At 40.0% G+C, this 24,240-nt stretch overlaps 1 protein-coding gene across 1 annotated transcript; it reads right to left on the bottom strand.

Annotated features, from left to right (window-relative positions):
- Positions 1 to 13,517: 13,517 nt before the first annotated feature.
- Positions 13,518 to 17,356, bottom strand: LOC145494155 (uncharacterized). Its single transcript, XM_081473617.1, has 3 exons — positions 17,206 to 17,356; positions 13,880 to 14,218; positions 13,518 to 13,675 (listed from the first exon to the last, which is right to left on the bottom strand). The coding sequence occupies exons 1-3, from the start codon at positions 17,273 to 17,275 to the stop codon at positions 13,518 to 13,520; spliced, it is 567 nt and encodes a 188-aa protein (XP_081329743.1). The 5' UTR covers positions 17,276 to 17,356.
- Between the last annotated feature and the right edge of the window lie 6,884 nt (positions 17,357 to 24,240).

Below are 24,240 nucleotides of genomic sequence, written 5' to 3'. Positions count from 1 at the left end.
TAACTTTTCTTCACAGAACAAACGAAAAACTTACGCGTACAACTAGCGCGAGCAGATATTATTCATTCACAGCGCGAAAAAAAAAAAAAAAAAAACTCAACTTTTCCATTAGCTCAGAGCATAAAACTACATATAAGAGTCCTGGTTCTTATTCCCTGCCTTATTCCCTGCCATCGCTGTGAAAAATCTGCAAGAGAATCTCGCAGCTCTCACCATTTGATCACTCAACGTGACGACATCCATGCGAGAGCCCCCGACACGTGCGCGGATCCGCGCGGATATATGACGTCAGGATGGCGCAATTTGTTCTAAAAATAGAAAAAATTGTCCCATATCATAGGTGCGCGCGGATCCCAAGACTCACGGTCACCGTCCCCGACTATGGCTCCTGATAATACATTATATTCGCCCTTGGCGTTTCCAGATTTTCCAGGATTGTTTCGTCCTCGCTCCTCCACGTGTCTACCGAACACTGAGCTCTGGGTGGCAGAGGTCGAGTTACTTTTCAAGTTGCGTATAAACATAAATAAAAACAACTTCGGATTGGCAGCCAAAGGTCTACTGAAGGTCTATTGAAGATTGACTAGAAAGTGATGGTCTGCATTTTGTTACAAACTATTAACCTCAGCTCAATGGTACGTGTCTGTCATAAATTAGCATGGAGTAACCAAGTCTACATGCTAAATTTAGGTTCAATTTAGGTTTGAGAATGGTAAATCAAAAACCCCAGCACCGCAAACAATTTCATTTCACCGAACACCGCAGCGTGAAAAACACAAACATCGCACACCGCAGGGTTTGAGATCACCGCAACACCGCAAGTTGAGATTTTATTCACCGCATCACCGCATTAGAAAAACATCAACACCGCAACACTCACTCGTCTGAGAAAAATAGATGTCTTCACTTTCGAATAACTCTTCGCATCATTTCTCCCCCACCTGGCCACAGCAGGTGTAAAATCGGCCCTGAAGCCATACCCATCCGGTCAATTCCTTATCTGTCCCCTTTTCCCCAGAATGAAGGTTATGACCATGAAACCACACCTCCAAGTGTTCTTAGCACGTGTAACTTTGGGCCGTGTGTCTGCTCACAGGGAAACTTTTACAAGGAAATATGCTGCAAAGAAGGAATTGAAAAATTCCTGCTGAAAAAAAAAGATCAAAGTTTCCGGCAGCAACTCCAAAAAAGGCCCAGTTTATCTTTTGGTTTACTCCTGGCAATAATATTCAAAGACGAATTTCCATTTGTTTTCCTTTCTCCAGTGGCTGTAAGTTTCTAGAAAATATACCATTTGATTGGCTCCCAATCGTTTGTGAACACTGCTGTCCTATTATTTACACGAACGATAAGGTTGATGAAGTTAACTGTTACGATTACCTGTTTCACATTGTGTTCCATTAAAGCCTGGTGCACAGCTGCAGTTGAATCCGTTCACTCGGTCTGTGCAGGTCGCGTTGTTCTTACAGGGATGACTTGTACAATCATCGATATCTGTTTAAATGTGATAAGGCAGAAAGTTAATAACGGTCATACCATAAAATCCCACGTTAAAGCCTCCCCGGAAATAAACCGTTCTATTTGTTGACAGAGATATTATTCCAGATACCAGCACCCCCCCCCCCCCCCGATACGAGCCCATCTAATGTATAAATCAGATAACGTTCTGTTCCTTTCCAGTTGTCCCAGTCATACTAGTGTTTTATAGATGTTTTTGAACATATTCTCCGTTTATTGTGACGCACAATAAATGTATCATAAATCTAATAGCTCTAAATGTAATGATATGTTAGCTTTAATTCGTTGCTCAGTTACGTTTTATCTCGTCATTCCGAACCATTATTTTTATTCCACTTATATGCCCCCGGATATAAGCCCCCCGTCTTTAAGCCCACACAAAACCCCTTATGACGTTATATGATCCCAGGGCTTTAACTTGAGATTTTACGGTATGCGATAGAACCCACAACTACCAATATCTGCAAAATAACCAAAAATGCATAACATCGCTTATCGGCCCAAATTTCGCTCCTTAGAGACTTGGATAGGTCAATTGGACAGAATTATCGAGAAAAAAGAAAGTTGTAGAAAAACAATTGTGCCTTCTTTAACCAAAAATGCATAAGCAAAAATATCTGTTTCTCCTCTCTTCAAGCAGTTTAAAAATCAAAGGAAAATGAATTTTGGGTATAGTTACCTGTTTCACATTCTGTACCATTAAATCCTGGTGCGCAGCTGCAGTTGAATCCGTTCACTCGGTCTGTACAGGTCGCGTTGTTCTTACAGGGATGACTTGTACAGTCATCGATATCTGTTTTGAAATAAAAAGGTAGAAGGTTAATAACTGTGAGGAGAGAAAACCAGATTATTTAGTATATTTTATATATTTGCTTTAGATAGGTAAAAAATTACCAGGATGCAAGAAATTTAGGGGAAAAATTAATGGGGTAGAGCATGTTTAGATCAGATAGAGCGAGACAGTTGTGTCTTTCGCTGCTGGAAGTGCCATCAAATTTTGCAAACGACAACAGACTGACGAATAGTGCGCAGGAAGTAATGATAAGCGACTTTTTATTGAAAATTTTTACATTTTCTTAGCCGTTTTACTTTTGCATCAGAAAAGAAAATGCTCAGAAAATTACTGAAGCTAAGGACGGTGCCTTCTTTTTTAGGCATGGTTTAAACGCCAGGCGCGGGCTTGGGTTGGAACAAGAGAAAATGAGGGACAGAGAGGGAGGCTCCCAGTCCAGGCCTTGGGATATGTCAATTCCGCTAAAGTTATTTTAGGGTTGCCGAAAACAGCGGGAGTGCATTTCCTTTTACGTCCGCATGATACCATTATTCTTTAGGTGATCAGGCAATTTAGTAATGGCGGTCCACGGGGAAATACGCTTTTTAGATAGAAGCGCCTTTTACGGGTACATTAGAGACAGTTGGTATTTCTGGCTGGATAAATCAATGTGGGAGATATATTTTTACATTTCCTTGGGAATAAAATGGCACATGCAGACGGGCGGAAATGTAGTTCTGAGTGGTCAACAAAACATTCCGGCGGAGCATGTTATAAAGGTCGTGGCTGCTGTTATGGACTATGCACTGTGGCTTTTTCAAATGGAGTTTACAAGGCGATGGACTTCGACATTGATGTTGGCAAGGACAATCAGATTTTCTCCCCACACCGAAGAGAGAAAGCTTACATTAGTGCAAATTAACCGAAGGTGAAGAAAACGTGGCATGAACATGATCAAACGAAGATGACACCTCCGTTTTTTTCTGGTTTTCTTTGTTGGAAAAGCAGTCAGAAGAAGTTGTCCCTTTCGCTCAGTTCAATGTACTTTAGTTGCTGGTACAAAATCATTTTTTGTCACTTGAATGCGAGTTGTTTCGTCGTTGAACAGAAAAATTGTTTCTGTCGCTGATCACTACCGCGCTGTGAGTTGTTCGGTTTCTCTGTGAATTCAAAATTATTTCTGCCCGGGTTTCTTTCGGTTATCGCTTCGTTCCGTGCTACAGGAGTTGTTTTGTCGCTGTATCAGTATTCACAACTAGTTCTGTTGCTACATTCCCATGATTGCCATGCTTCTAGTTGTTTAATTGCTGTGCCGGCATTCAAAATGATTTCTCTCGCTGAGCGCTACTCTAAGGTATTTGTTATTGTATTCAAAATTATTTCTGACGGTCACTGGTCGTCCCACCTCAAGCTGTTTTGTTGCTGGAGTCTAAGTTATTTCTGTCGCAGGTCGCTTCACGGCGAGCTCTTTTCAATTTGTCACTGTACCGCTATTCAACATTATTTCTGTCGCTGATCACTGATCGCTCTGAGCTGTTGTTTTGTTGAGTTATTTTCTGGGCTGATCGCTACACTCCGAGTTGTTTTATCCGCGCTGTTGAGGTTCAACCTGAATAGACTTCTGTCGTATGGTTGGGAATTGCTTTGTTGTGATTTAGTATTCAAGTTGATTTCTGTCGCTAATCGCCAGGCTTCGAGTTGTTTTGGTTCCTAGATTCAAAATATTTTAGCTACCCTCCGAACTGTTTTGCAGCTCGGCCAGAATTATATTCTCCTGTCGCTGGGTTGAGAGTAATTTTGCCGCTGGGTTCAAAAATAGTTTTGCCGTGGGAACCAAAATAGTTTTCTTCGGTGGGCTAAGATTTCTTTCGTCGATGCGTTTAGAGGTATCAGGATCGCTACAGCTTGAAACAGTATTCCATGTTATATATGTTTTCAATATCGAACAATACGATACCTCTCTGCATGTTGTTATACAAATGAAAGCAAATAAATTCTTTCTTGTTGTCATCGCTGATTTCTTTGATTCAAATTTTCAGGGGAAAAACTTTGATATTTCTTTCACCCAGCGTTTTTATTCCAAATATGTTGTGGTTCTTTACGCGCTTCTACTGACAAGAACGTATTTCCACGCAGACCGCCCTTTAAAAATTCCCTGATCAACGGGTGAAAGGTATCATGCGGACGTCTGGGGAAATAGAGTTCTGTTTCCGTCTAAAACTAAAAATAACTTTAGTGGAATCAACATATCCCAGCCAACGCCCTCAATGTCCCTCTCTGTCCCCTCATTTTCTCTTGGTTGGAACTAGTGACGTAATTAACTACCCTACCAAGTGTGCGACAAAAAAATCCTATTTTGGCCGAAAAAAATTTCGCACTAAAATTACGAGCCTGTACTAAAAACAGGATTACCAGAAAAGCAGCATATCGCTAAGCACTAACTGTGAACGGCTTCCAGCTGAAAAACTAGCTTTTATCGTATCCGTAGAAAAAATCATACTGAAATTCAACTGTAGATGGCATAATGCGCGCGCAAAACAACTGCGAGAGACGTCAATGTTTAACTTACTTGGAAAGTAACAGTAAAAAATGTAACGGACACCGACAAAGTTTTCGAAAGGGTGAAAGAACTCATTTAACTTTAAAAAAAAGGGGTGATTATGGCTACATTTTATGGGATGAACTGGAAGTGGCAAGCCTATTCGACAATGCATTAGTTTTTGGCTGTGAGGAAAAGTTATGTAGACTGTATTTTGGCTAAGCCAGAGGAGTGCTGTTGCGACGATTCTGTTATTAAATACATATCAAAAGTGGTTTTTATGTTACCACTTACCACGTAGTTTAAAGATGTTTTTTAATATGTTTAGTTTTCTGCATGTAAAGGCCAACCTTAGGAGAATCTGTGAAGAAATATCTTTACCTTTTTTTCAGAAAAATGCTACCGTCAGCAGTAGCTAATTATCTCGGAAAAATTAATGACTACCCCCAGTTTTCTTTGTAGATTCTAATAACCCTGGCTAAGATCTACTTTTTCCACGTTTTCTTAATCTGGCGGAAACATACACGTTTGTATTTTGTAGGCACCCTTCGTTATGAGCCTGAGGCACCCCACAGCCGCTAATGTCGTTCAGTTCTGTGATGGAGCACAGCTGCACGTCTGCACAAGACTAGTTTTCAACCCTATGCAGGGCGCTTTAAAATACCCGCATCTATCAAGCGAAGCACTAATGTTGACGCTTAGCTTTTTAAAGACATTATAGATGCGTTTAAGGCACACAAGTTGAATGAGTCATAAGCAATTGGATGAGTTAAACGACTCTTGTGAAAAATATCTGCAGCTTGATTCTCAGCGGTTGTTGTGTCTTCTTGGAGGACCTTCTCCTGTCTGTTTCTGAGCTTTGAAGCCATTCGCGAGAGGAAGGATTAAACGTGGCAAGGAGTCAGGAACTCATCACAGATGAACTGCCTAATTCTGGCCTCATCTTTTGAGCGCCTCATCTTTTGTGCTACAGTAATTGCTTCGACTTTTATGGCCGTTTCCTGACCTGAGAATTGAACTTTTCTTGCGCACTGCTTGTCAGTCTGTTGCCTTTCGCAGTATTTGATGAAAAAAACAAGGAAGAGGCTTTTTATTGGAGTTCATCCGTATTTTATTTGTAATAAACGAAAATTCTCGTCAAAAACTAATGGCTGTCAATGAGATTAGGATAGTTGTTTACGAATATAGTGTGGAATGTTGTGCCTCGATCTCTTTGCAGACACAAAGGTTGCCATGTAAGAAATTCGTGTTAAACGGTACAAAATTCGGAACAGATTTCATTTTCTGTTTATTTCTCCAGCCCTGTCTTTATCTATCTATTCAGTGTAACAAGTGTGGGCTTTGAAATTACTAACAAGGAGCAGCGTTACCTAACCTTAAAACCCCTAAAATCTGATACAAAACTTTCATATTCCACCGTGATATAAGTACTAAGAGTCCAGAATAAATGCTTATAGCAGTTGACACACATTTATTTTATCCTAAACAGCTGACCATTGTTGAGGCCCCATACTGGAAGGGGGGAGGAGGGGAGGGGGGTGTGTGTCGGTGTATCTCTTATCCTATTAATTTTTGTCCTAAATATCTTGTATCCTGTTAAATCCAGCTCAACGATTTCCTACTCAATTAATGTCCTGTTTTATCTGATCTAAACATGCTCTACCCCATTAATGTTTCCCCTAAATTTCTTGCATCCTATTAACTTTTTACCCAAATATCCAGCATCCTGAAAACTTTCTGGGAAAGCCAGTTACTAGTTTAGCCACAGAAATGCGTAAAATGGCTTTAATGTCGGGTACATTTTCATTTCCTACCCACCCTACCCCTACCCGTTGGAATGCGCATTTGTCGAATGTAACGTAATCTGTGGAATAATGGCGGATGCACAACAGATCAAAACAGAACTGAGCTTAAACGAGTTCTTAATGAGAATCCTCGATTAAGAGGAGGATTTTAAAGGCTGCTAACAGACTTCTGGGTCAGTTAGGATCTCAGCAAATTGTTAAACTTCTTGTAAACGGCGGCTTATGAGGCGAAAGACAAATAATATTGATATATGTTATGAAGCGGGCTTCGGAGAGTTGAAATCTGCTTAACCGTGGCGATGTCTGAGAGTGATTTCGCACACTAATCACCGAACATGTGGCTGAAACATACTGGAAATATAACATGAGGCATCGTGGAACATCCAGTTGTTGACACGTCGCGAGGTAAGTGGAATATATCATTATTTTCTCTGTGCATCGTTATTTTCACGTTATTATGCTAATTAGGACAGCGGTCTTTGTTGACAAAAGCACAGCTTAAACTTCTTCTTCTAACATTTTACAGTTTTAACGCCCCAAACTTTTATTGCATCTCTTTACAGGTGAGACATTGCTCTTTAAGTGGACGGTAGTTTTGGGATCTCAAGTGATGTACTTTTGGCGATATTTTCCTTTAAACTTCGCCTTTTTTATGGCGCTTCATGAGTAGTCCGAAAGGGAAGAAATTTAAAATTCTGTAGAAAAATCAGGTGATGATCAAATTGCCAAAACGGCCTCTCAATGTAACAAGAAACATTTGCTTGTCTCGAATAAAGGGTTTTTACCCGGATTTAGATCGTTTCCTTTGTATGGCAAATTGTTGAAAATGTGCCCTAAAATGGCCGCTGAAAGCCCTCTCAGAGGGGCAAAACCAAGATGGTGGCCCCAGCGCTAGAATACGAATCGAATTGAACTGAAAGATATATTTTTTTGTGAATCACTTGTCTAGACCATTCATCTGAGAAAGTTTGAGGAGTTTGATTTTTTCTGGTCCAAATGGCCATAGTTGAAATTTACAGAGGGCGCCTCTTAATAACTTTACGTAATAGTCCATGGGCCAGACCACTTTTCGGTACCAAACCTAAGGACAAAACCTAAGTGTTTTCAGCTGATTCTACTGCATGAGGTGTTTTCAAATTTGTATGATAACCTTTCTGAATGAGTAGCTTTGCGTTAGATTTCTTAATTTAAAATTTCGCAAAAAAATGGCTTCAGCATGGAAACGAGGCTCAGAAGAAGATCCTCTAAATATATGGTGACGATCGTTTTACAGTACTTTAGATTTTTGAAAAAAAGGAAAACATTTGTATTTCTCCTCGAAGTTGTTAGAAGTAGAAATTTGTGTCAGGATTACACGAAAAACTAAAAAACAACCAACGGTTTCATTCACATTGCATCATGGGTAAGTCGAAGATGGCGGCATTCTTGACAGGTGTGTAGGGCTAATTTGTGGTAAAATTGTGGTTCCTTATAGAAACGAGAAATTTTCTCAGGGGATAAATAAACAATGAGCATTTAGGTAAACATTTAGAGAAATCAGTTAACTAAATATTAAGCTGATAGTGTCGATTTTTGACAAGAAACTTACAGACCCTCGAAATATACGAAAGGTGTAGCAGTAGATGACATAATGAGAGATTTTGAAAAATATGGAGTTGAAATGCATCAAAAGGAAAATGATATTAAATAATAGTTTTTCTTTGATATGAGGGTCATTTCATACATTGCTAAAGATGATGTCATTCATATATAGTGACTAAGCTAATTTACAATGACCAGTGCGGATGGTCTTTTGTGCTGCTTTTGTTGTCTATATAAAATCATTTTTGGTGAAGAACGAACACCTGAATAATTAAATACAAACTTCAGCGCTTAAATTAAACCGGTTTAAAAATGGCTTTTTGAAGCCTCTAAGTCTTTATATTGACGTAGAACCTTGCATGACTGAACAGTTGGCACAAGAGGACGAAATGTGACGCCCGAAGAACAAAACATCGATCAAAAGCGATCACGTTCAGAACAGTCCAGTTGTGCATGAATTATTCACTGTACTGACGATGATACGGAACTAGTTAGACCAAAGGATGAGGAGTCCTGAACTACACTTGTAAGAGGCGAGCAGCTGCTTTTCGTAAACACAAACACCTTGATATTGCTGAGACATTAAATGAAGGAGAAATCCCAACATTTACTATCAAAGAAAACGCCGTAGCGTGTTTACCATGAGAAAGCTCTTGGAAACAATTTCAAAACAGCAAGCTGAACTGACGACCAACAACCAACGGCAGCTAAGAGGACCTCGATCCAACAGTCCCCTACCACCAGCGCAACTTACGAGCATGTCTGCGTATTCTGTGAAAAGAAGTATCTTGAGGAACAAGAAATCGGGAACCCTTGGAACAAGGCAGAGATTTGCGTGCAGATCACTCAATTAGAAAATCAGCCATGGAAAAGAAGGACCGCAGTATTCTCGCAATTGTGTCGCGTGAAATCGTAACAGCTGAAGCTTGTTACCACAGGATATGCCACAAGGGCTATACTAGGACTGAGGCAAGTCCCACTGGGGCTTCCGATGGCTGTGGCGAATCGCTGAGAAGATGAGTATGCTAATCTCAAGTCAGAAGCTTACCAGATGCTTACATCAGATGCTTACATCAGATGATTACATTAGACCGAATGTTCTTGCAAACGAGAAAATAGTCAGATTGACTGAAATGACAGAACTACTTATATCGTACGTATCTCACGTCTTTGGTTGTTGAAGAAATCAAGTTATCCACAAAGAAGCACACCAGACAGAATCTCCAGGCAGAATCTGGCGATGTCCTCTTCTTTGAAGATTTGTTAGAAACCACCAGTGTCTTCATAGTTCTCGCCAATTTGACTCACTTCATGTAGTCAAATACATAACAACCCTTCTTCTCGAAAAACAGGACAATGTAAGCCAGTCTTCTCGGAGCTCAAATATACACCGGGCTGCTATTGACATTCGCGAAGCTATTCAAAGAACAGGAAACAAGATGTCATAGTCTCCACGCCCTTCAGATCTCGCTAAGATCGCAATGAATGTTCCCAAAGAGCAGGGTTCGTTCTTGCAAACATACCTGACTGAATAAAAAGAGTGCCGGGTCAGAGAAAAACTGTCATCCAAGAGTGCACAGGTTGATGAAATCCTTCGCCCAAGATCTGATGTTTGGAGTGAGCAGAGGAAAGATTAAGCCATCCAAACAGATCCCTCTTCCCTATGCTGTGAAGTCCCTGACAGATAACGTTGAACTCATCCAAATGCTTAATCGTTGCGACCACGGAATCGCCTATTCCCAGCTTGAAGAAATCAACACTGCACTGTGCCTTAAGAAAATGACATCAACAAGTGAAATCCCATTGTCAGATAACATCCAGCCTCATGTTGTCACTACTTTGGCATGGGAAAACATTGACCGCCTAGATGAAACGTTATCGGGTGAAGGAACATCGCATAGAGTAAATGGAATAGCGGTGCAGGCGAGGCATTTCGGACCACAACTTCCCCCGGAACCATCAACGCAGATCATTCAGACCAAAAAGAGGAGTGTCGAGGCACTGGATTCAGAAAATCTTCCCATTTACAATGCAGAAGATGGTTGCGGTCCTCGTTCTAGAAGATTTGTAGAAGTTACCCGCCAAAAAGCTCTTGAAAACGCACGAAGAGAAAACCTTTTTAAAATGGGTCTTAGTGCGACTACATGGGAACGCATCCGAACACAAGGTGCAGCAGTGGAGAAAACTCCTTTTGAATCCAAAGAATACAAAGGCCTTCACAGAGTTTGTGGTAAAGGGGTGGAGACGGGATTAATACAGAACAAAGTTGACAGGCAAGGTCACTTTTCGTGCGAAAGTGACTGTTGCGAGGTTACCTCACAAGCTGCCAATATAGTTGAGGAGCTCAACTCCACACAGGAAGAGACTGATACCAGGCTTATTCTACATGCAGCTCATGCAGCTAAATCGGGTTACAAGGCGGTGGCTGTGGCATCAGAAGATACAGACGTATTCTTGCTTTGCCTGGCGTTTAATTGCTTTATTCGGCATCCGTGTATGTAAAGTGTGGAGCACAGACGAGAAATAGATATGTCAGTATCTGCAATGTGGTGGCAGCCGTAGGAGAAGAACTTTTCAAATACCTAATTGGTATGCATGCTTTCACTGGTTGTGACACAGTGAGTGCCTTCGATGGAAGGAAAAAGATAACAGCCCTACGGCTTGTTAAGCAACAGACATCTTACCAAGAATTGTTTAAGTAGCTGGGGATGGAATGGGTTCTATCAGATATGCTTTTTCAGAGCCTTCAAGAGTTTAAATGTAAGCTCTACTGCTCTCAACCAAGACTTGATAACATTAATGAGCTGAAGTACAGGTTATTCTGCGCCAAGAAGGGTAACATCGACTCCACCCAATTACCACCTTGTGTTGACTGCTTGTTCAAGCATGCGGCTCGCGCAAACTTCCAAGCAGCCATTTGGAAGCGAAGTCTGCAAAGCTGCCAAGGGACACTACCCCCATTGGTTTTGGCTGGCGTGAAGACGGTGTTCACTTTGCCATTGACTGGATGAGCGGTGGTCCAGCCCCTACAGCCGTGCTAGAACAACTGTCTTGCTCGTGTACAAGGTCATGTCAACTTCTTACCTGCAGTTGCCTGGCAAATGGTTTGAAGTTCACGGATGTGTGGAAGCTATTAGACCACGACAACAGATGTGAAGTTTCTATCGAGGAGTTTGTCTCAGATGACAGAGAAGAAGACGAAGAAATCTAACTTTAATTATCAATGTAACACATGTACAAGCATTTTCTTTTATCCTGAATAATTATTCATGTTTAGCATTTGGCAAGTTTAGCCATAAAAACCATCCAGGAACAATTTCTTTAAGTTAAAACTACGTTTTGACATAAGCTCTGAAAACGTTTGAGATTTTCAATAACTAAACACCAGTGTATGTAACATGATTTTATTTGCATTTGCTTGTATTTGACCAAAGTAATCACATTTGTACCAGTTCTATCTGTTCAGCCCAACCGAGTAGTTTGCAATTGATCACGTGACAAGCCTGGTATAGCTACTCATTTGACATGGTTATCATATAACAAACTAAGCAAGAGGAGTCAATGTAGTTTAGAACGAGCGTTCGAAAGTAACCAGTGCAATTTACACGAGCACTTTCTTTTTTTTTTTTTTCACATTTTCCGTCTTATTGTTCATATTTATAATTTGACAAGTGTTGCCATGGACACTATTCAGGGATAATACCTATAAGTCATATATAAGTTATTGGAATTAGGTCTGAAAACTGCGTTTGAAGTTTGCAATAACCAAAAATCGATGTATATAACATTTTCAGGTTTGCATTTAACTGTTATTAGTCATCTTTTTACCAATTCTGCTTATTCAGCCAAACCGAGTGACGTCATTTAATCACGTGATAATCCTAGTAAAGCTACTCATTTGCCATGGTTATCATACACCAAAATAACCTAGAGGAATCAATGTTGTTAAAAATAAGTGTTAGAATTTGTCCCTCGTTTTGGTACCAAATGGCTCTTTCCAGGGTCCTGGCCCATGGACTATAATCCTTTAGAATTGCGTTTTGGGCTTAAAGAGTCGTTTCTTGTAAAATATTCTTTGGTTGCGTTCTTGGATTAAAACGATATCGTTGGACTAAGTTCTAATTGCTGTTGCCGTCTCTGAAGATAATTCCCTGTAACAGATTTCGATACTGATCTCCGCAACCAGAAATTTTCACCAGGTTTTTACAGAAGTGCTTTCCTTGGCCAAATTTCTATTATCATATAACGGTCATATATGATAGAACCCACAGCTACAATATCTGCAAAATAAACAACTGCAACAACAAAAATATGTTTCTGTCCTTTTCAAGCGGTTTAAAAAGCACTGCAAGCGAAATAGAAAGAGATTTTAAAAAATCCTAACAGATGAAGAAAAATGAATTTTGGCTATAGTTACCTGTTTCACATTGTGTGCCATTAAATCCAGGTGCGCAGCTGCAGTTGAATCCGTTCACTCGGTCTGTGCAGGTCCCGTTGTTCTTGCAGGGATGACTTGCACAGTCATCGATATCTGTTTTAGAAGATAAGATTGAAAGGATTAAAATGCAATTGCTTATGTTGTTATATTTGCCGGAGCCCGGCCCGGAGCAAATAGGCAAAAGAGATCAGTAACTAACTTACTAACTTTCAGAATTATTTGCTTTTTCTAAAGAAAAACAAAACATCTTTATCAGATATCCATCATTATCATAGTACAGTAAGGGAATGGCAACGGATCTGCTCCTTCAAACATATCTGTTCCACGGACAATTTCGTGCTTGGTGGGAATCTTCTGGTTCTGAGCACCCGCTGTCAGTTGCACGGGGAAGATAGAGCCTGCTTGACAGCTAATTATTAGTTGAGAGAAGATAGCAGACCTGAAACCTATCTTTGTAGCTCTCGGCTATAAAAATGCTATTGCTGCTTTAACCCTTAACAAATAGTTTTGCGCGGAGGGAGCCCGATTGGGTTTTAAAGCTAGGCTTCTTCTTTATGAATAGCATCTCATAAATTAAACAGTCTATGTCCATGTCTTGAACGTTATTTTCGCTATGGGTAAGCTTATTGGAAGGTTTTATTAAAATAAACTCCTGGTCATTATATTAATAGAAGGGTAACATAACTTAAATATAAAAGTTCGTAAAAATTTACAAGTTGTACGCATCGCAGATTTGCCTTATTTTGTAGAAAACAGAGTCTCTAATCATAGAAACAGCCTGGAAAATGAGGCATTTTATAGCACGTAGATGAGCCTTGTTGGAAGAGATTTGCAAATAATAAATCGAAGTAAAACCCCGAACGTCTAGTTACCTAGTTTAGACATGTCACAACGAGCCAGGACTACCACGCCAGGTTTAACTGAATCGAACCAGTAATTACCGCTGAATGCATCTTCTCCTTCACTCGCCCTGATCTCGACGCACGACTCAGCTGGCAACTCGGGAACTGATCCAAGAGGGAATGAAAATTTAAAAAGCAAATTAGTTGTTATTTTAGCCTTTTCTGTCATAACTAAACATCACTATTGTTTAGATCTCTTGACGAAAAACTGCGGGTTTTGTTAGCAGTCCTAGAAATGCCAGAAGGTCTTGGGCACTTTTTTTCTGGGATACGACTTCCTCTCCTTCAAAATGATAAAGATAAACACTCAAAGAGAAACAATACCTCTTCCATCTAATCTTTCAATATAGAACCGATCGCTGTCCGGAACAAGATCTTCAGGTCTGGCTTCTTTGGTGCGGTTGTTCAACTCACATATGCCTTGGCTGATGACATAGTTAAAGCTTTGACATCTGATGTCATGGTTACACTTGTCTACACACTTCAACCAGTTTGCAGTTTTCTTGGCCGTGAAGATATGCCCTTTTAACATCATGCCGCGGATGGAATATTCGCTTCTACATTGCTGAGCGTCCATTTCACAAGACATCTGACACATCACAAGCAGCGTGAAGACCAGACTCATACTTACAGAATAAGAAAGCCGTTGGCTTGGTTCTGAAGCTATGAAATTCATATAAAGAGAAAAAGATCAAGGTTTGTATAAAATGTTATTCTTGCACCGTATACATGAGCAAAAAGTGGCGCCTCCGTTACACAAACTCAGTCAACTTCCGTAACTTGGGAGAGGCTGGTGAGGGAATCATTGAGTTTTGGCCCACCATAAACAACTGCATTATTTCCGTGATTAGAGGCTTGACTAAACCGGGGAAAGAATGTTTCAGTCTTTGATTGAACAAAACAAAATTTCTAAAAGCTTTTGATTGAACAAACAAAATTGCTAAAAGCTATGAAACCAACTGTGTAATAAGGCATACATGGCTCATATAACGTATGTAGAGGGGGTGGGTTATGATGTTGTTTCATTTTCTCCTTACATTGTTTTGGAAGTCACCCCCCTCCCACCCCTCTTCGTTGATGTCATCAGCAAGTCAGAATTTGGTTGCTGTAGCGATGTTAAAAGAAGCGGAGAAATATCGGCGACGGAATGAGCGAGTCCAAAGTTTTCACTATTTCTCACTCGTTTTCCGCAACTTGTCTTTGTGTTTAAACATTCGCTGACGGGTTGAATTATTTTGCTTTACCATCGTGCAATAGTTTAATGTTTGTGTTCAGTTGCAACCACAAAGCCAAGCATTATTTTTTCAGAGAGTCGTCGAAAATTAAAAAAAAAAAAAGAAACTGTCGTTAAAATAACTTGCAATGCAGACGTTTTTCCTGGACATGGGAAACCCCATGGGCTGGTTCGAGATTAAACCAGCTGTTCGTATAGTGTGATCGTCAGGGTGAGGGTTGTTCTGAAAAGAACTGTTGTTGGTGACTGACGTTTCGACAACCTGAGCGGAAGTCATTTTTAGAGTCAAGTGACTTAACTCCTGGGTTCAAACCATTTACTATATTAAACAAGCTCTTCCACGGCCAGCGTCAAACAGAGTGAGATCTGAGTACGAGATTAGAGCTGGTTAATTTGTACTGACCCGCTCGGGCCGAAAAAAAAAAGGACAAAGAGTACAGAAAAAAGACGGGAAAACAACAACAACAACAACAACAAAAATACATCAAAAAACGTGTTTGTTGGCTCAAGAGACAACCACATTGCAGCCTACCATAAAGACCTCAATATAAGTAAAGAACAAAGATTTTTCCGCATCAAATGACTTCATTTAGGGGTTTTAGGACAATTAGGACAACCGGTAACTTTATACATTGTTATACTGTTGTGAAAATGAAATGTTTCAAGTGTAGTCCTCATGTTATTGGCAACAACTTCCTTATTTTAAAATGGTCGATTGTTTGTTTTTTCATTTACGATCCTGTACCTGTAAGAAGCTGTATTTGTTTGTTTTGATGGTATAGAGAATACTGTGACAAAGAACAATTACCTTCATAGCAGAGTATTAAAACGACAAACCCATGGGCGCAAAGTTCATATTCATGTTCATCAGATAATGTATTTTTTTAACAAGAGCATTACATGTAGTAGGAGATTTTTTTAGGGCTATAAGGAGAAAGTCTGCATTTCGTTTATTTGCCATTTTAACTCAACGCCTCCTGCATTTAGCAATTTTTTTGAGATATTTTCCGCAAAGATCACACAAACCAGGAAGATTAACTACCTTGTCAGCATTATCCTTTTTTAAGCGATATCATACAAAGCAGACACGCAATCTACAAATCCCTTTTTCCCCATTGAATGAGAAAATAGTTGGTTTTGAGATTCCTTCCTATCTTCATCTCTGTTTATGTGCTGACGGGGTGAATCATCTTGAAGAACGTAACGACGCTATAGGATAAATAGGTGTAGCGGTTTTTCGCAAGGCTTTTTGTGAAGAATTATCCGTCGGCAATCGTGTTGAAACCCTAAAGCGCTGTTACACTGGTTTACACTAAAGGAACTACCAATTTTGTTGCGACACAAAATGGATGAAAAATCGCCCAACGTAACGTCCCTTGCAATAAACATGTCTTGCATCGTTTTCGTTGCAGCGACGTTGCATTAAGAGGAATCAAATTCTACTTTTTAAAATGATTGCTGTAACGAAAACGTTGCGAGACGTGTCCATTTCAGTAAGTGTTAGACTAGAGAACGTCTCGTGCAGACTACCTCGTACACGCGCAACAAAATTGGGAGACAAATTACAAATCAATTCCGGTGTGTTATTTATAAAGTGTTGTTTATGGAAAACTTAGCGATGCATCAAGAACTTGAGATCTCCTTAAAAAAAGTTTCCTTTATCTCACAACCTGTCCCAGTATTTTGACATTGCAAAAACTAACCTTTAAAATACCAAAGAGCGCTAAATAAAGAAAGCTTCCACGAAAGACAAAGACAAAAATGACTGAGATGCAAATTTTAGAAGATTAGTTTCCCAAATTATCACAAAATACTGTGATCTAGATCATAGTCTCCTGATTATCATCATCATCATCATTATCATCATCATTATCAAGAAAACTATTGAACCAAATAGAACAATTATATTTTTGCATGGGTCTTATCTTTTATACTTTTCGCGTATCGTCAATTAAGGCCCGAAATTACTTTCGCAAAAGAAACAGACAGAAGACAAAATGTGACCCAAAAAAGGTATTTTTCTCCGTTTCTGTGAGTGATTAATGAAATATCGTGTCATTTTTACCTGAGAAAATTTTATCATGACAAATCTGCGTAATTTTTGCGAATTCTAACTGAATGAAAATATTGAGGGTGTTCACAGATAAACCCAGACAAACTCGGATTCTTGGTCAAAGTGGAATTTAAAAATGTCGCTTTTTATGAAGAGAGCAGAATAGGACTACCCGGAAGAAAACATGAACGAGATCTAGAAGTAGAGGTTGAAGAGAAGAACCAACAACAAACTCAACCCGATTATGAGACAGAGTTTGGGATGCTAGCCCAGACAAGTGGATGTAAGGATTCACAAAGCATGAGAGTATAAAATGCGATTTAAAGGCTATCAATGAAAATGTAAGGAAGTTTTCGAACTCACCCTCCGCTTGCGTTGGATGAAGCATTATTGAAATCGATGACACAAAAATGAGGAGGGCAGAAACTTTCATTTTTACACCGTAACAAACGTCTTAAGTTCTCAAGTCTTATGGAAAGTAATGAGCTAGCACCAGCTGGCGATGCGAAGTCGACATAACTGCTTATTTCAAGTCAACACTCTAATAAGAGATGGCATGTTTTGTCTCTGTCATTCAAAGCTATATTTTTTCTGATGTCAGTTTGACTCCTCTTGCTCTTACTAGAACTTTCCGCTTAAATGACGCACTTATTGTGTGAACAAAATATTTCTATCTGCGGGTTTCTCAAGTAAGCTTACAGGAAGAAATTCCTTCTTGCGCTTGCTTATGACTGAATGTTTTATTTCAGTGAAAGATACTTCCCAAAGTCATGTTTTAAGCAATCACTCAGTTAAAAACCTTCAATTTCGACGGTATTTTCTGTGTTCCCTATCTTTATTTTGGTTCTTTGTTAGGAATTAAACATTGATTTTATTGTTTTCATCTTATTAATTTTTTTGTTCAGAATTGTTCGGGGTAAAGTTAGCGTGAATGTTGAATACATGTCTATATCAGGACGTTATTGCGATTTCCACTGTTAGGTCAATATATTCCTCGCCTTTAATAACGTTTTGACAAAAGGCAGGATGTTGAACATTATATTTTAGAGCCCTGCATGCGTGCGATTGTTATAAGTTAAAAGTTAGTTAATTAATTAAACGCCATTCAGACAACTGAATTTAAATTTACGATTCTTCCTTTGCAAACAGATTGACAGATTGCCTGCTTCTCATTTTGCCATACTCTTAAATTGAAAAGAAAAAAAACATGTATTTTCAGGCGCCAAGTCACGCTGGCGATGTAAATATGGCAAACGTTTTTTTTTTTTCCGAAGACCTTGTATTTTGTGTTTCGATAAAGCAACAACTCGTATCTTTACTTTCACTCAGTTAAAAATCCTAAATTCCCATGGCATTTTTCGTGTTCACCTTTGTTTTTGCTCTTTACTAAAAATTTCAACATAAATTTCGTTGTTTTAATGTTTAAAATATAGTGTTTTTTAGTTCAAGGTGGCTCGAGACTAGTTAACCTGAATATTGAATAAATAGCTATGTTAGGCGTTATTCCAGCCTTGAGCTAGGCTTATATTCAATTTAAAAATAATAATAATAACGATAATAATAATAATAATAATAATAATAATAATAATAATAATAATGATGATATAAATGTTTATAAAAGGAAGTGATATTAAACATTATATTCTACAGGCCTCCACGCACATAAGATGATTACAAGTTAGCTAAATGCCATTCAAGAGACTGAATTTACATCATGCTTCATCAGTTTTCACATTTTACGTCTAGTGGAAGGTGATAAGATAGTATTGAGCTAACACCAGCTGGAAACGTGGAGTCGAAATATCAGCTCGTTAGAAGTCCTGTCTCAGAAGAGATGGCGTGTTTCGTCTCTGTCATTCAGAGCTATTTCTACCCGTGTCAGTTTGACTCCTCCTGTTCTTAGAAAGACATCCTGCTTAAATTACGCACTTATTATGTAAACAAAATATTCCTATCTGCGGGTTTGTCACGAGGTGAGTAATGTCACGCTGCATGTGGGGCGAGTAAAATCTTTCGCGGGCTAGCTGTAGCACTCTCTCTGCCCCCAAATGACCCATCTCTTGATGTAGCTCCTTGTAGACCAAGCGGTGAAATTGCTTTGGCAACACATCTGTAAATTCTGTCCACACTTTCTTCTCAAGAGCCCATCGCTTCCAATTTCCAGCTTCGGCCATTCACGTAACAACTTTCTTGTATGGGGTAGTTCTCTAGAGATTTCATGGATTGCTGGTTTGTGTCCATTGAGTTTATATGCAAGGACTCTGCCAATACTTGGGTCTTGTTTCTGAGCTGTCAGAATGACTTAAGGCTCGATTTGATGATAATTCCTGGAATCAAGAAGATTAGAGTCAAGGTTCAATGCATCTGTACTATCACTGACTGCTGTTATCCAAACTGTATCACCGTTCTGAAATGCCTTTACACCAGACAAAGTTGCACTGATCACATCCTGTGAAGTCTCTTGTGTACAAGTAGGAATGTACTGGTTGATGTCCAAAGGGATTCTTGACAAGGTGTCGGCATCTTTGTTTGCTTTACCAGGTCTGTACTTTATCTCAAAATTGTAATCGGCCAGCTCTGACACCCAGCGATGTCCGGTTGAATTAAGTTTCGCTGTCGATAAAACATACGTCAGGGGGTTGTTGTCCGTGTAAACTGTGAATGATGGTGCATAGTACAGATAGTCCCTGAACTGCTCACAGATAGCCCATTTCAAAGCTAAAAACTCTAACTTTCCAGAATGAAGGTGACAGTTTTTCTCTGCAGGAGTGAGTGTTCTAGATCCATATCCTATGACACGCATTTTACCAGACTGCCGCTGATAAAGCACTGCTCCCAGCCCTTCATTCGACGCATCTGTGTGTAGTACAAATGGGAGATCATAATCTGGATAACCAAGAATTGGCGGGTTAGCCAGACAGTCCACAAGTTTCTCTAACACTCCTTGATGTTCTTGTGTTCAAACAATTGCATGCCTGAATGACGCTTGTGTCCCATTTCCTTTCTGGCTACGCCTTTCTGTTTGATTAGGATGCCTGCTAGTCTTAGCCCCAGGTGCTTTCAAGAGTTCGAAGAGAGGCTGTGCAATTCTGGAGAAGTCCCGTATGTATTTTCGGTAATACCCCAGCAAGCCCAGGAGTTTTCTTACATCGCCAACAGTTTTTGGGTTAGTCTCTTTGAGTGCCAAAACCGCCTTAACATTTGAAGGATCCACTCGATATCCGTCAGCAGAAACAATCCTCCCCAGGTAATTGACCTCCTTCGTGAACATCTTGCATTTTCTGACTTTTAGCTTTATTCCGTGTTCACGTAGCCTCCTCAAAACTGTCCGAACATTTTCAATGTGCTCCTCAAAGGTTCTGCTGAAAACAATCACATCATCGAAATAAGGTACACAAGTTTCATCTCTAAGTCCTTCCAAACAGTCCTCCATAAATCTTTGAAATTCTCCAGGAGTATTTCTGAGACCGAATGGGATCCTCACCCACTCGCACAGGCCCCACGGTGTTACAAATGCAGTCATGTGTTGACATTGAGGGCTGATAAATCCCTGGTGATAAGCATTTCCTTGGTCCAGAAGAGAAAACCACTTGTTCCCTCCAAGATTCTCAATGGTTGTTTGTACCCGAGGAAGCGGATGTCGGTCCTGTACTGTTCGCCTGTTCAGCTCACGAAAGTCCACACACAGTCTTAAAGAACCGTCCTTTTTCCGCACACAAACTACTGGTGATGAGTAAGCTGAGCGTGACTTCCGCACCCATCCACGGTTGAGTAAATTTTCAACATATTGCTTCACTTCTGGATACAAAGGCTTTGGAATAGCTGTATAGTTTTTCTGGACTGGACGATTATCGGACAGGTTAATTTTGAGTTGCAGACCTTCCGCGCACCCTACATCGTTATCATCTTTCGAAAAGGAATCTGCTTCCTCTTTGAGCATGTTCACTACTGCAATTTTCTGATCTTCTGTCAAATCTCCTAAATCAACATCTGGAGGTGGATTGCTAGTCTAACTATGACATTTCTTCCTGACAGTTGCATCTGATCGCAATCCAAAATCTTCTCCCTCCTCTGATGATTTGTCACTAGAAGGAATGCAGTCTGCTGAACTTTCTTCATCCTCTCTCTTTCTTACTTCTAATGGTGTTACAGATTTGACTAACTGGAGCTTGCCTAACACTGTCCTGTTCCTCAAGGTGATGTCATGGTCTGTGGTATTTCTCACTTTTATGTGGTATTTCTCACTTTTATACACTTTTATACAGGAGCTTTATAATACCGCATTTTGAGTATTGTAATTCTTTACTGATTGGTATAGGTAAAACGCTCAACAAAAAAGTGGAAGACGCTAACTACTACGGTCTACGAACAGTAATGAACACGGGGAAAACTTTTAATTATGAGTCATTACTCAAACTGCTGGGCATGAGAACGCTAGAACATAGACGTATTGAACAATCTCTGATAATATTTTTTAAGTGTTTTAAAGAAAATGGCCCACGTTATATCACCAACTTATTCAAGCCCCGGGTCACGCCATACAATCTTAGAAGCAGCGGGCTAAACGTAGAACAACGCCCTTACAATAGTAGATTCTTCCACGGCTCGTATTCTTATATCATCTCTAGAATTTGGAATCAGTTACCGCCGGCAGCAAAAAATGCAGCAAACGTTCCAGCTTTTATCAATCATCTTAATATAACAAACTTTGGTGGCTGCCAATGCAGTTCTTGTCTTAAATGATTCCTTTATAGACATGTTGTATTTTTATCGTTTTTTAATATTGTATTTTTAACGCATATTTTTTAAGATACTAATAGTATGATAATTTTGTATTTTTTAATATATAGTTTTTAAATCTTTTTTTTTAACATGTATGTCAAACACTTTTATCATGAGCCCCTGGCTAGGGAGACTTGGGCAACCACTCCCCGTGTTCTTGACGTAAAATAAATTACCTTACCTTACCTTACCTTGAATTTTGACACGTGATGAAGCACCACCTCTGATAGTTACTAATGTTTCAGGGACCTCAAGTCCTGATGGCCATGGTGATTCAACATCTGGTTCAAACAATACTGGAAGTCTTGATTCAGTTGGGTCAGTATTAACAGAACAAGTTACTGCTACTGTCTCATTCTTCGGAACTACCACATCCCTTTTTGTTACTTTAACACTACACAGTTCACTTGGAGTGTTAGTCCTAATGAGACCAATCAAAGCTTTAACATTCTCCTGCTTTGCATTTGGAAGGCTTGAGCTCAAGGCATTGACCAAAGTCTCTTCATAATTGTTTAGTGGCTCACTAACAGGGTTTCTCACAACTTCTTCAATTACATTGTATCCAATAATAGGGTGATCCATACCTTCTGTTGAGATCAGGAAGGGTACTGACATACCATGTTTGTCATCTGAGGTCATTAGTTTGAAAGAAACTTCAATCCATCCTTCGTATGGGATTTCTGTACCATTAACTGCTTTCAGATCAAGTCCTTTGTCATTAAGCAGTTCATCCATTCGACGACTCTCAGCTGTAGGCAGGTTCTCAGCAATCCAATCCTTGGAAACAATAGAAACTTGGGCACCAGTGTCCCATAATGCTTCAGTTTGAACATTGTTCATAACACACTGAACCATACATCTCTTTCCCACCAATTTTGCAACTTTAGCATGTTGGTTTGGTGTTAGGTGACTAACATACATGCCACTGTCAGAAACATCTCTTTTCTCCTGGTTAGATAGGTACTTGATTGCACTACACAACTGCTTATGCTTAATCCAGTGGGCTCTTTGGCATTTCTGAGAACAGTAATGTACTGAATGACAATTTGAACATTGCTTTAAAGATAATCCTTTCCTGCCACAGTTAACACAAACATGGTACTTTTTAATGTGGTCATCAGCTACTACCTGTCCCGCGGTGGTAGCCTCCTTCGGTTTTCCTGACTTGGTCCGCTGGCTGCACCCCTGCGACAACCTCGTGCAAAATGGTCACTTGAACCACAGTGGAAACAGTGGTCACAGAACTCTTGGTTCGCCGTTTGGCATGCTGGGCAGACACGTCTCCTTTGGTTCTCAAATGGTTGCCTAGAGTGGACTCTTTCTCTCTCTGGTATTCTGGGAAGCCATAGCTTCTTTCAAGACAGCAATATCTGATTAGACAGCCTCTAGGGTGACCATTAATCTGTCAGGCCTGTCAGGCTTCGCTTCCTTTTTTTGATCCAGGCTTTTTGGGCTGAATTTGACCACCTGGTTCGACCTGCTCACCGTCAACTTCCAAGCAGTTTACTTTGATGTTCTCGTGATTGGTGGCTCCAAGCTTACCCTTTCGCTCTGACTCTTCAGATACGACCACGTTGATTTGTTCCATTAACTCTTCATCGGTAACATCTACTTTCTGGAGGAACAGCCGCAATTTATTACGGACAGATTCATCTTGTAGGCCAGTTTCAACAGCATGCAGAAACAAGGGATGAACCAGAGATGATTCATATTTTACAGTACCACCCTCAGCTTGCGATGCAAAGAGAACCTGTTGTCTTAGATCAAGGGCCCTGATTAAGAAGTCTTGGGGAGTTTCCTTAGGCGATTGGCACATTGCTGTTAATTCTTGGTACAGTTCAGTTCCTGACTTCTGCTTGTAATGGGCTCTTAACATCTGCCTTAGTTTTGCTAAGGTAAGCTCTTTCATGGTTCTAAGTATGATCTCAACTTCAAGCTGGGGCTAATAGCACGAATAACTGCATCAATTATCTCCCGTTCTTTATATCCTTTCTCAAGCCCTGCATCTATTTAGCGAATTAAACTAACAAAGGACAATCTGTCCTTTTGTTCCTCTCCTCCAATAACACCCATGATCTTAAAATCTCTCCTAAGAGCAGTTTTTACATCAACGAGTGACACGTTACCTTCTTTTGGTGATTTTGTGTCCTCCTGCTTTAACGAAGCCTGCTCCATTTTCTTCTTGTACGACTCCATCGTTTCCTCGAATTGTTTACATAGCGCTTCGTATTCCATTTTCGGTTTTACCGGTTCTTCTTCGTTTTGTCCTGTTTCGATTCTTCGAGTGGTAGTGGCGTTCCAGCAATAAAATTCCGAAGTTCCGTAAGATATTCAACTTTACTTTCCGTTTGTCCAAGTTCAACTTCAACTTTTGCACGAACGATCCGCGACATGGCAAGCTTACTCTTTCCTTTGTATTCGGCTTTGATTCAAGACCCACATGCTCCGCTCTGCTCCATTTCCACGATCGGGAGCTTACAAATTCCTCCCTCAACTTGAAGTTGCAGTTCTTCGAGCTCTGGATCCATCATCTTTCTTCTTGTTACCAAATAAGCTTAATGTTCTAAAGGATACGCAAACCACAATTTACCGCCATTTCTTCGATCGGCATTCCTT

This window comes from Orbicella franksi, chromosome 8, assembly GCF_964199315.1.
Source record: "Orbicella franksi chromosome 8, jaOrbFran1.1, whole genome shotgun sequence".
Taxonomy (NCBI): Eukaryota; Metazoa; Cnidaria; class Anthozoa; order Scleractinia; family Merulinidae; genus Orbicella; species Orbicella franksi.
Note: the sequence above shows the minus strand (reverse complement) of the source record. Positions and strands in the feature narration are given on the sequence as shown.

Excerpts from the sequence above, each read along its gene's own strand:
- LOC145494155 (XM_081473617.1), bottom strand. The coding sequence starts at position 17,275 with ATGAAAGTTTCTGCCCTCCTCATTTTTGTGTCATCGATTTCAATAATG. Across the intron at positions 14,219-17,205 it reads TCATCCAACGCAAGCGGAGG|CTTCAGAACCAAGCCAACGG; the intron begins GTGAGTTCGAAA and ends TGAATTTCATAG. Across the intron at positions 13,676-13,879 it reads TGAAAGATTAGATGGAAGAG|TCCCTCTTGGATCAGTTCCC; the intron begins GTATTGTTTCTC and ends TTAAATTTTCAT.